Source organism: Gymnogyps californianus, chromosome 5, assembly GCF_018139145.2.
Source record: "Gymnogyps californianus isolate 813 chromosome 5, ASM1813914v2, whole genome shotgun sequence".
Lineage (NCBI taxonomy): Eukaryota > Metazoa > Chordata > Aves > Accipitriformes > Cathartidae > Gymnogyps > Gymnogyps californianus.
Window position 1 is genome coordinate 63,301,168 of NC_059475.1, and position 12,448 is coordinate 63,313,615.

A 12,448-nucleotide genomic window follows, 5' to 3' on the forward strand; every position below is an offset into this window, starting at 1 on the left:
TGCTGTAGGACCGCCGTTTTCAAAGTACTTTTAAAAACATGCAACAAAGGGAACAATTACCGTTCGTGAGAAGCCTTTTTCTGTTGGAGACTGTCCAATAGTGATTTTCCTAAGGAACCGGTCATTTGTATCCAGTACTGCGAGGAATGCAGAAAGAAAGATGAGAAGTCACTTTGCAAGTCGTAAGTCACATCTGTGCCCTGTTACAAACACTCAGCTAGATCACCTATGAAGTGAGGACGGCAGTTTGAGATGCCATTCTTTAGGAAAGGATGGCAAGTGCTACTCAACATGATTCTTCCCCAAAATGGAACTGCAACAAAGTTAAGATACCCACAGTCACACGCCGACCCTGCACTGCATCCAGAGGGAGTCTACCTCCTTTCGTGTGCATTAACCACAAGCCCAAAGCCTCTCTGAAAAGCAGAGCTGCTAGTATTATTCCACTTGCTTTTCACCATCATTAGTCAATGTGAAATCAGGAAATTATTACAGCCAAAAAGAAATAAAATTATCATTTTACGAGTTAAGTGATAAAATGGTCAGATTTTACCATTTACTGAGAATAGTTTCACACAGCCCCATTAACTCAAATTACCTTAGAAACACAAACTATCAAACACTGGCTTAAATTTGCTGTTTCTTACTATCCGCTTGAAAAATTCTAAGTATTTTATAAAATATTTCCCATGAGGCAGACTATTTTAGCCCCATTACAGGTTATGAAGCAAATTTTGGAGAATACATTTCATACTGTATTTTAATAAAAAGAAGAAAAAGCAATACTCTCGGGGTCTAAATCAGAAAAAAATGTCTATATTTGAAATTTCTTTTGCTAGTGAAATATTAAATCTGCCAGACCAGAGATTGATCTTACCTTCAGGTATCTTTAAAAACCTTTTAAAAATCTGGCCTTTATTTGCTGTCAGTCCCCAAGAGAGCAAGTGGGCAGATTAAAACTGAGTTTAATCCCAGAGCAGAACCCTCTCCTTGCTCTCAGAGCTTTCTCAGTCAGGTAAAAAGGCTGTTGGCTACAGTTGCCAAACTCTTCTCTCTCAGTGACTGACAAATCCAGAAACACAAACTTGCACCAATTAGTGAAGTCTTAATCTTTCTGAATTCAGAGCAGATTCAAGCCCCTGCATGAGACCCTTTAGAAATGGGATCCCAGCTGCAGGCATCTATCCCACCAAACACTCAGGAAAGGCCAGCCCTGCCCTCTTTCCCATTTTCCCAGGGAACACAGTTCCTGCTCCACTTGCAAACCTCTCTTTTGACATGCTTTGTTTCTTAATTCTTTCATTTAATGGCTCTCGTACCTCTTTGCCATGTTATGGTGCCTGGGTCAATGTCCAATCTCACAAATAAGTTTACTTCTTCCTTTGTCAAAGCTGTAGGATCAGTTTTGTTAATGCCCAATTTCTATGGGAGGAAAGGACAAATAAAAGAAAAAAGGTATAATGAAAACATTCACAAAAATGAACCTTTCACTAGAGCAATGAGCCTTCGGCAGCAGCATCCGAATATTCAGAAATAAGGAGGGGCTGCCTTTTTGGTGCCCCTTCTCCTAGACCCTACAACAACGTAAGTTGATCCATATCAGTGTGTATCTGGAAGCAGAGCTTGCTGCTGGCCAGCTAGTAAAGGGCAAGGCAGACAATAGAGCTCGTTAGGGCAGGCTGGCACCAAGCTTTGTGCAAGGCATCTACGGAAAGAGTAAGAGCGAGCGAGCTCTGCAGTTCCTTACAAGCTTTGTTCTCATCATTAGTCTCACATGCTTACGTCCATTTCTCATTAGTTTGCCTAGGGTCGCTGCACACAGCCATACGTATTTAAACACACTGCTTTCAGCATGCTGGTTAAGCAGCACAAAGGAGGAATTAAACAATTCAGTCACAAGGCTGTCAGCATCCCAGAAAGCTCATCTTGAACATACTGAGAGGATGGGCAGTTTGCCAAGTTGCTTAATTGAGAGAAGAATTATCTCAAGAAGCCTGATACAAGCGCAAGCTTAGGAATGAGGAAAACGATTGAGTTGATTTATGAACGAGCAAGCTTTTTTTAATTAACTAGACAGCTAAGTCGTATTTTTCTCCTGAAGAACAGCAGGGAAGAAGAAAGTCTGTTCTCTTCCTCTTCAAGCATATCATTTAGAAAAAGAAATAAACAAACAAAAAAAAGATATCATCTTTCTGGAGTATCAGCATCCCATTCACAACTCGACATTTAACAATGAGAGGAGTGGTTAGGGTAGAGTTCCCTCAGCAATCCATCAGGAACACCAAGCAATACGATATAGCTTCTCTGCTCAGCAGTGGAAGCAAACCACACATTCTCTAATGGCTGAGACATTATAGCCAATTAATAAATCAGAGTTTTAGCTTCCTAAGTAGTCTGACTATTGCGCCTGACTTCCAAATGGGCAACTGATCCAGCCTAAACACTGTACAAACAGGTTTGTACTTTGAATGAGCTTAGCAGGCCTCAGGCTGTCCTCCTAGCCAGAAGGTCCAAGCCCAGTGTAAAACTATTCCTCTGCTAATCCTCATTTTTGCAGAAGTCAGGGACACATGCTAGTTCACGCTAATTTCTGAGGATCAGAGGAGCTGTGGTCTGCTCAGGGACTGCCACTCAATGACAGGGCTACTCATCTAACTGGGAATTCCTTTTTGGGGAGGGGAAGAGTGGGCAATGTAGGGGACAGGTATTTTTTCCATTTTTCCCTGTTTTGTCAATCTGGATAAGACAAAAAATTCTCTATGTTCTCTTTTTGCTGAATTTTACACATTGCCTTTTTTTGTGCTGCATTATCTATATAGCTGTCACATGGGAACTATTCATCTCTAGCTGTAACTGGATGTAAGGTACAGAGACTGATTCTGGTCCTTTCTTAAACTGCATTAAGGACACCGAATTGACACTACTAATAAAGGGCACTAATCCCTTTGCTTCTTCCCACTGTGTTACTCATACAGCATACGACAAAGAGTTACATCAATGATTCTTCCCCTTGGGGCTGCATCTCACTGTTTTCTGTGCTCTAAGAAGGGCTACCACACTTCTGCACGCTTTATGTAAAAAATAAATGCCAGCAGAACAACCTAGAGGACAACACAAGGGTTTCTGTAACCTAGCTCTGCCTACGTAAAGGATGAGTAAATGGAACAAAACCGGAAACCAACGTGAAACCAGTGAACTTACCTGTAGTCTTCGGATCTGAATGTCTGAGAACTTCCTAACACCACTGACAGAAGGCACCAAACGGTTGTAGAGAGCCTTGCAGAATGAAACAGGTAGTTAATCAGCACTGCTGGCACACCCAAAACATCTTGGCCAAATACATCACAAGAAAGGATCGTACCTGGTCAGTCTGAGTTAGCTCATGGAATATACGTGCATCGACAGCAGCAGCAACCAGGTTATTGGCTGCAGTGATAGCATGGATGTCACCAGTGAGGTGAAGGTTAAACTAGAGGAGATAAAACATATCAGTTACCTCATCCTGCTGCAATTTTCATTTATTTCAATTCATTGTAGACAGATGGAAAGAGAAGTATTAATAGCAATGTTAAAGTGGGTGAGGGTGGAGGGGGAGAGATTGCTCAGTGCAGTATGTGGAAGAGAGGAAAGAATTTCTTTAAAACAGAAAAATGCCTCCCCCACGTTTATGTCGCTTTACAAACTTCCAGAACGAAGCTTCCAAATAAAAAGGGTTTTTTTTCATGAAAACAGTTCTCACAGGCTCCTTGACACCTGAGAAGATCATGGTATAGCACACCTGCATTGCTCCTCCTTCACCTTCCTTCTGACCCACTCTCATTATTTGCACAACAGGTTTCACACATCCATTAGCCAAAGCTGCTGCTGCTCCCACAAAGATATCTAAGCTAAATTGAAACTAGCAACCTTGTGTAGTGCTAGCAGTAGAGCTGTGGTTGCAGAGCTCTGCATAAGCTAACCACTCAAACACACAATATCGTAGGCAGAACTTGTAGACCACGTACTACACAGTGACACTGCTAGTAGTTTGCTTGGTTCTATCTCATTAAAAGATAGTTTGAGTGGGTTTGCCTACATGAGTTATCTGGCTGCACTGTAGCTATACTGATAAATGGCTTGGGATATATAGCTTATGTGACAAACTTGCATTATGGCAGGGAAGTAAAAGGCGTGGTTAAAACAATCCTTTTCCTCTGTAGCAGAGCAGCAAAGGAAGAAGGTGAAAAGGGGACATGAGAAAAGGTGGTATGAGAGAAGACCTCACAAATACCATTTTGTTGAAGCCTTGCTACTGTGGTCTTAAAAACCAGATAGCTAAAAGTAGAATGCAGCTAGTCACACATTGATTATAAATCCTAATAAATGCTAATTGTTGTCTCATTCTACATAGATGCAACAAGAAGCAATTATTACTACCTTGGTTCTGCAGTATGAACTCAAAAGTTTTTCACTTGCTAATCTCTTCCTAGGATGAAAGCTGTGTGCAGAAGTATCAAATTATGTATCAAGGTCATTACTGTAAGTAGTCACTCCAGATGCTTCAATTTTATGAGACACGCAGCGATTAAAACACCTCCACAAAACTACGTGTATTTATACCACATGGGTCACACTTAAAGAAAGTCCTTTCAGCCAGTTTGGTTCCAAGAGCGGGTCTGTTTCCCATTGCCGCACACAGTCAAGTATTTTGGCTCATCTTATTAACACTCCCAAAGAGGACATTCTTTTTCCTGTCACGTCTATCATTCACACATGTTCTTGGCACCTGACTAAATCAATATTCTGCCTCCTTAACATTTTTGTCTTTTATGGACTCACTGCATCAATTGGAACGAACAGCCCTTTTGATAATTTCTGCTTTTCTTCCTAAAATTGCCCTGTGTCAATCTATAGTGCACGAGACAAAGGTAGAATTCTACAGGCAATTACTTTGAGAGTTGAGAGAAGCACGAGAGCACGTGCTACACGTGCCTTTCAATTCCCTGCCCCCAGACACAGGATTTTACTTGTTGCCAAGTCACGTCAGAAATACGCTGCAGTGCCAGTCCCCCACAGGCTGAGGTCTTGGCATTACTGATTCCCAACTTCCCTTTTCCCATTTCATGTTAGTAATCTAAAACACAAGTACACCAAAATAGCTCACAGAAGGAGTCGGTGACCACCGCTGCTGACAGAACTACTTAATATGCTTCCAAAATATATTAAGTCATTATCATCTTCATTTCAGTGCTGGGAAAAAGAGGCACAGGATGTACTCTGCTCAAGGGTATACAGCAATTTAAGGCAGAGAAGGGGAGGGAACAGAGGAACTGGGAATTCCCAGTTCTATGAAGTTCCCTGATCATGCAGGCAACCTTCCGAAACAAAAGATATTTTTTTGTTTTTAAAAAAAAAAAAAGCTTTGCTGAAATCAAGAATCCAGTTCTTGGGAGTGCTACACCGGGCCATAAACAATAAAGATTTTGTAAGTTATCTGACTGCAGTATCTCTTCAAGGTCTGTGAGCTATATGTGCAATGAGGCTTTGTATAAAGAATTACCTCTTCCATGGGGATAACTTGACAATAGCCACCACCTGCAGCTCCACCTAGAGAGAGACAATAGTCAAATCATGCAAATAAAGGTCTCTCTAGCCCAGAGTGGTATTACATGTGTTTGCTTAATGGCTTTAAGAAGGCAGCTACTGTCGAGCAGCTTAGTTTAAATCCCAGCACAGCACTTGAAGACTACACTGAAGAACTTACCCAAGGTTCTTCTTTCTTAAAAGAAATGCAATTGTAACTGGGAATTATGTAGAACTACAATGCCGCAGAGTAAAATCTCTGAATGCCATCTTTCCCCATTTAGTCCAACTGCAAGCAACAGAACAGCTCATACCTTTTATACCAAAGGTTGGCCCCTGAGAAGGCTGCCGAACACAGGCAAAAACATTCTGGTGAAGGTGTGCTCCTAAGGCTTGAACAAGACCAACAGTGGTGGTGCTTTTCCCCTCTCCCAGGGGAGTAGGAGTTATCCTGCAGTGAAAAAGCAGAACAGACACAATTAAACTCTTGTAGTGGGCGAGACTCAAAACACTTACAGTCACCCAGTGATTGCAGTTAATGCCAATTCAAATTCTGGATTGGCTCAGACTTCAGCTAATCTTCATCAGTTCGAAACTGGAATGAGATTGGCAAATTATCACATAACTGCCGAAGACTATTCCTCTGAAACAACTTGCTAGCTACTGTGGAAGGCAGGCTACTAGACTAGGAGAACTTTTGACTACGATCCAGTCTGCCCTTCATAACCCTGACTTGCAGACCAAAACAATTCCTCTCCAGGAAAGAAATGTTAAACTTCCCACTATTTGCCACAAGAGATAAATCTGTTTCCCAAACCACCAGATTTTCACAGTGTGATTTACTAAAACCTAGAGCACTCCATATAATCACCTTACCAAAAGACAAGACAATGACAAGCCATGCTAATAAAATTTCTTTTCACCTTGACATCACGTAAGTGATGCCTCAGTTAAGGAAGTACCTACCCAGTAACAACAACGTATTTGCCATCTGGCTGGTTCTTCAGCCGTTTCAGAGCTGACAGATGAACTTTGGCTTTAGTTTGGCCATAGAGCTCCACCTCATCAGGCAGCAGACCAACTTCGTTTGCAACTTGACCAATGGGCTTGGGTATGCAAGACTGCGATATTTCAATATCACTTAAAGAAAGAGAGCAAGGTCAATTTATAAATCAAAGACTTCTCTCAAATTCCCTGCTTCTGGACGGCATAAACTACAAACATCTAATCTATATTTTAAAAGGGAAACTTTAACCCCTCCTAGTTAAATGAATCAATCCCACTGATATTGGCTACATTAGAATAGACACATCCTCAGAGTTGCCTTTTTAAAAAAACAAACAAACAAAAAAAACCCAACAACCCCCCCCCCCCCCCCCCGAAACAACAAAAAACCCCCTACCAACCCTCCCCTAGTCCTCCCACCCCAAGAATGCCTTTTTGTAGGCAATGTGTTATGCTCCCTTATGGTATTTTGTATATTTTCAACTCCTCCTTGGGGGCTTGACATCAACAACTCCTACTTCAAGATGCTAGGTTTTTGCCATGTCAGACCGAAAATTTTCCAAAATGCAAGTGTCTTGCTATTTGCTGAATCAGCAACTATCTGGCTGGCCTAAAGAGTCTGTGGAAGTCTATGTTTACACCTTAATATTATGAGGATGACCCAAGCCTACACTTCAACATATGTCACAGCACCACTGCAGGTTAGCTCTGCTCCCTTAGGAAGGCCTCACAGTGCTTTCTCTCTACTTCTCTCCAAACTTCAACGCCAGCTACAGTCTACATACCTGTATGTCCCGTATTCGCAAAGTTTGGGAACAGAAGTGAATACTATACTGCATGAATGCTGCCAGTGGCTTCATTTGAAAGCATTACCTTGGAACAGGCACCTTTAGTGTAAGCTGGTTATATTGGATGTTCCATTTTCCAGGCTGGAACTTCTCCAGAAAACGCTGCGCACTCTCCACTGTGCTCTAAAATGAGCATGAGAATGCATTATAGCAACCAATGCTGTATGAACCATGCCGGTTAACAGACTCAGAAAGGTTTTCCCCTCTCACCTGTCTCAGTTTGGGATGAACACGAAGTGCTTTTATTAAAGCATTTGCTAACAATCCAAAAGGAGACTCTGCTTGTAGTTTTCTTAAAAGAAAAAAAAACCCCACCATATCTATCTCCATCTATCTTCCATCTATCTTCCAGTGTGCTGGATTTTTTGGGGTGTTCTGTGCCAGCAGGGTTTCTTAAGCAAAGCAGGAAACAGAGGGAGCTGGCTTATACTGTTACTCTCCTCCTTTTTATCCAATCACCCTACAGATAGTTTTAGAATTACAGCCAGAGCATTGTCAGACAAGCCCGTTTCTCACTGTTTTGAGAGACCACACAAAAAAACAAACGCCCCCCCCCAACCAAAAAACTCTGTCCTAATATTTCCTTAATGTCCATCATCTTTTTCAGTTAACTGAATCCAAATTGTTTGGACTAGAAGTTGGAAATCCTAACTAGATCTCTGTAAGAAGAAGGAAGCACCAGTTGCTTTGGTAGTATGCTGATGGTCAGTAGCAACATACCCCAAAGACAAACGTAGAGGAGATGACCAGCAGTCTCAGTCTGCTCACGTACCTGCATTAACATGGCCACAGTCATAGGCCCAACGCCACCAGGAACTGGGGTGATGTAGGAAGCTTTTTCCTTTGCTGTACTGTACGCCACATCTCCTACAACTCTTTTTCCACTGGCCTTTGTGCTGTCTGGAGATTTAAGGAAAAAGTAATTTACACATCACATTTCACCAAAACAGAAGAGGCAGCACTGACTGAAGCTGAAGTCTTTTCCTCTGCTGGAGTAAACAAAACAGAAGCTGAGTACCCAGGAAGCTGTAAAGAAAGATAAGTTAAAACAACATTACAAGATAAAGCTGTTATCATCATACTTCACTCAGAGAGTATCAACAACTCATGCAACGTATCTTCCCATTAAGTGCCGCTTATCCTCAGCCAGATAGATCTCCCCTTCCTTGAGGATGCAAGCATTTTCTCAGTGGCACGTGGCCCACAGGGCAGTCTGAAGATGACTCCAAAACAAAGGCAGCGGGACCAAAGCACAGACCAAGTCTCACATCTGTGCAATAATAAAACACAAATGGGACATCCAATAGAGATGTCACCTGAACCATCCTCTCGCAGCTCCTGCTGTATTGCTCTGAAGGATTAGTACAGCTTCCAATTTCAAGGAGATATAAACCAATGGTCTAGAAGAAGTGAGAGAAGAAACATGGCTGACTTGTTCCAAAACCCCAGGTTCACATTTGCTCTGTTCCATTTTGGAGGACATCTAGGCCTTACTATTGAATAAAATCACCTGCCTTTAGAGAAACTGAAGACAGAAGGCGCTGAGCTTTTCAATTACTCATTGCCATTCTAATGATGGACCGGTAAGTAGTACAGTTCACAGACATCAGAGTCTTGTCAAAACAAACCTCACAGGTGGCTTAAGAGAGCTCCTTAAGATTATTCTTAAGAATAATCTCCTTTCTCTCCAGCAAAAAAAATTGCTATATCCTGCTGTACTACATGACCTGACAATTCAGAAGCAGACATAGCACTTTTTTCCAGTGGTGACCTTTAAGCTCACCCATAAAGAGAGAAAAAGACAAAATGCACTAGTAAACTAGCACAGTCATCCAAGGAACTCGCCGATTATAGACATAGCATATCAAAAAAAGAAAATTTAAGTTTCTCCTGGAGTGGCAGATCTTCATTTCAGATATGAAGACTCTAGGGAACTTTTAAGCAGTGTGAAAAACCTGAAGATAAATTTTAATGTTGTTACATTGAATTACATTGCATACAGTAAGTGTATGTTTGAACAGAACACAATCGGTAACTTTAACATACATTTGGCGAGACGGAGGAGTGGAAGAGAAACCAAACTCCTAAACAGCTGATTATGTTAAAACCAAAGAGGGAACAAAAGCAGCTCCTGCCAACACTAATTTTTAGCTGCATTGTTACTGACAATTAGCAGCTTGGATGTTTTGCTGTGTTTGTGTTTTAAGCAACACTTTTTCTCCCTAAAGTTCAAAGCTTGAACAACATCACAGTTGTTAAACAGTGTTTCTACAGCCACTGTCAGCTTTGCTGCCTGAACTGCAGACCAATCTGGCCTTCCAGCCCAGAGACCAGTTTCATTAAGGTTGCAAAAGGCAAATAACATAATCATATTTTCTTCCAAGGGAGCCAAGCAGGCTTACCAGCCACCCTGGCCAGGAAGACTCCAGGCCCAAGAATGAAGAAAACAAGCGATGAATTAGGCACTCCAAACACAAACAGCCTAATCTGTTACACAGACACAGTGATGAGCACGAGCCAAACAAACCCCTAGTCCCTGCCTCTGCACCTCATGCCAAGCACTGCTGAGCACAACTTAGGAGCTATTGAATTACCTTTAAAATACTCTTTTGAAGGAAAGCTCACATACAACACTTCCCGCCTCTCCCCATAATTTCACCTTCTCAATATTCATCATCCTGCTCTTAAAAAAACCAAACTAGTTACAGAGAGTATCAGTGACACTATAACCATTCCCAGTGCCTGTGTCTTCTTTGGTCCAGTAGGTTCTCTAGCCAGCTGGAACACATGAGAGAAAGCATCCAAGGACTTTGAGATGAAAGTGAAGGACATGCCTACACATATGGAATGAACAGGTATAATGATTTCCATCTATCTCCAGAGACAGCTGAATGAGACACAGCCCGAGTGCAGCTTCTGGACTGGAGCTATAGTCCTGCTTTTGCCAGAAAAGGGCTGGGAATATCCACATGACTGCCAAGCAAACTCACGCCAATGCACATGCAACTGTAATACATTTCTGGTGGATATATGACTCCAAACACACAAGACCATACATGACCCTCATCTATAAAACATGAGGCCACCTGTTTGCAGTCTGCTTCTTTTTCTGGGCACCACTGGGAAAGGTGTTTCATGAGGGATCCAACACAATATGATCTTACAGGTCTGTGATGCCAGCTTGATTGAATGAAGATACAAACAGAACATCAAGTCAAGGCCTTCTATATCTTTCTAGCTCCTCTGGTGTTTGAAGAGCATGGCACCGAGATCCACAAAGGCTGATCCTCCTCTCCTGCTCTCATATTCCACTGTTGAAGGTTCCCTGTTGGCTAGGGCTGCAAAATCCCATAGCAGAGGACTTTGAACAGGGTTGCTTCCTCTATCAGGACTCAGAGAGGGACACTCCAGAGACTATGCCACCTCTGGGAATATCCTCTGCCTGCACTGCTCTCCCTTCCTATAGCAGAGCAATTTCTACAGGCCTGGAATAAGGTATTCAGAATATTTGCTGGACTAGCCCTCCAACTGCAGCAGTGGGGAGAGAAAGACAAATACAGTCCAGTTTGGAAAGGGAATAAGACACACTTGTCTGCTCTAATAGAGGTTTCAGGAGATCCTCTCTTCCTCTCTCTCTACCTGGAGACCTGGAAGAAATTATGTTCAGCTGTAGTACACATGAACACAAAGCCAGATGTGCCTAAACTGCCTCTTCTAGCCTCCAAACTGGCAGCCTTGGGAGTATACAGGCCACTCTCCATTCAAAAGCACAACAGCTACATTTGCATGGTGCTACATGGCTATAACTTTTTTTAACTCCAACTTGGCAAGCCTGCATGAAGTTAATGTCCTGGTATGTCAAATCATATTGGGATTTGCCTGTACAGGGCACCCCAACTCGCAAAGTATAGGCATATCCAGAGATTGCCATGTCCTCCAGCTGCAAGTCACATCTACACCTAGGAGGCACCTAGCTGGGTACGCTTACAGCTATGGTAAGATGTATGGCAACTGTGCTATTTCTGCCCCCGCTACATGCAAAGCACCATCACAGCTAGCAGCAATATTCTATCTGTACAGTGATGTAGCTGGAGAAGCTGGCAAACTAGCTGCCATTCTTTCTGTAGCATTGCAATTCCCACAATTCTGGCACTGGTTTCCCAAAAGATTCATCTGAAAACTTTTTCGCAACCTATCAGAAAGGAAGAAAGAGACAGGAAAACTCAGCAGCTTCAGAAAACCACAGGAAAAAAAAAAGTCTGTGCCATCCATCACTTTGAAATCTGACAATTTCCATGGTACTCTATCAAGCCCTGATTACCGAGTCTCACAATGCCATTAAGCGTATTGCCATGCAACACTGACTAAGCTGGGTGTACAAGAAGCTCAGAGCTCAGTGCACTGCCCAAGGCAGACTAATTGCAAAGAAACAGGGATGTGTCCTCAGAGATGCAGTTCACATCAAGCCTGAAAAAATGTCGTACCATCACATGTCAGAAACACAATGGTAGTTTTATTTGCAACATGTTAGTGGGGGAGACTCCAAGCCATTCTGCTTCATGCAAATCAGCAGTGACCCTGTGGGTTTTGGCAAATGGCCTAAGTTTGGGTAGCTTGGCACAAATACATCAAGTAACAAACAGCAACAGCAGATGACTTTTTAATTTTAATTAGACAGAGGACTAATGTTTTTAAATGCAACTCTATGTCATCTTTGAGGAACAAGACTGCTGAACAGAAATTTCTTTACGTTCCATTAAATAATGGCAACAAAATGACTGATTAATTATGAAAACTACCTTTTAAAAGCCTTGTGGGTGTAGCACAGAGATAGCTGGATGGTGACTAATTTTCCATATCATTCAATATCTGTAATTTGGATTTAAAATGAGATGAAAACAGAAATTGCCAGACTGTCTGTTCCTCCTTTATAAGGAAGGAGCAGCTAAGTGAAACCCTACCCTAAAATCCATTATGTTAAAGCACTTTATTCTATGCCAGAGCCAGTCACCAATACTCTTGCAAAAGCTGCT

The 12,448-nt window shown here is 42.1% G+C and overlaps 1 protein-coding gene across 1 annotated transcript in view; it reads right to left on the bottom strand.

The window, feature by feature from the left end:
* The window catches only part of MTHFD1 (methylenetetrahydrofolate dehydrogenase, cyclohydrolase and formyltetrahydrofolate synthetase 1), a 42,609-nt gene that overhangs the window by 15,951 nt on the left and 14,210 nt on the right, over window positions 1-12,448 (bottom strand). Inside the window, exons 9-17 of the mRNA XM_050898015.1 lie at window positions 8,188-8,315; window positions 7,441-7,538; window positions 6,529-6,702; window positions 5,877-6,013; window positions 5,540-5,586; window positions 3,362-3,469; window positions 3,202-3,276; window positions 1,320-1,422; window positions 61-137 (exon numbers count right to left, since the gene is read on the bottom strand). Of these exons, the coding sequence (XP_050753972.1) occupies window positions 61-137; window positions 1,320-1,422; window positions 3,202-3,276; window positions 3,362-3,469; window positions 5,540-5,586; window positions 5,877-6,013; window positions 6,529-6,702; window positions 7,441-7,538; window positions 8,188-8,315 (947 nt within the window). The remainder of the gene's footprint in view (window positions 1-60; window positions 138-1,319; window positions 1,423-3,201; window positions 3,277-3,361; window positions 3,470-5,539; window positions 5,587-5,876; window positions 6,014-6,528; window positions 6,703-7,440; window positions 7,539-8,187; window positions 8,316-12,448) is intronic.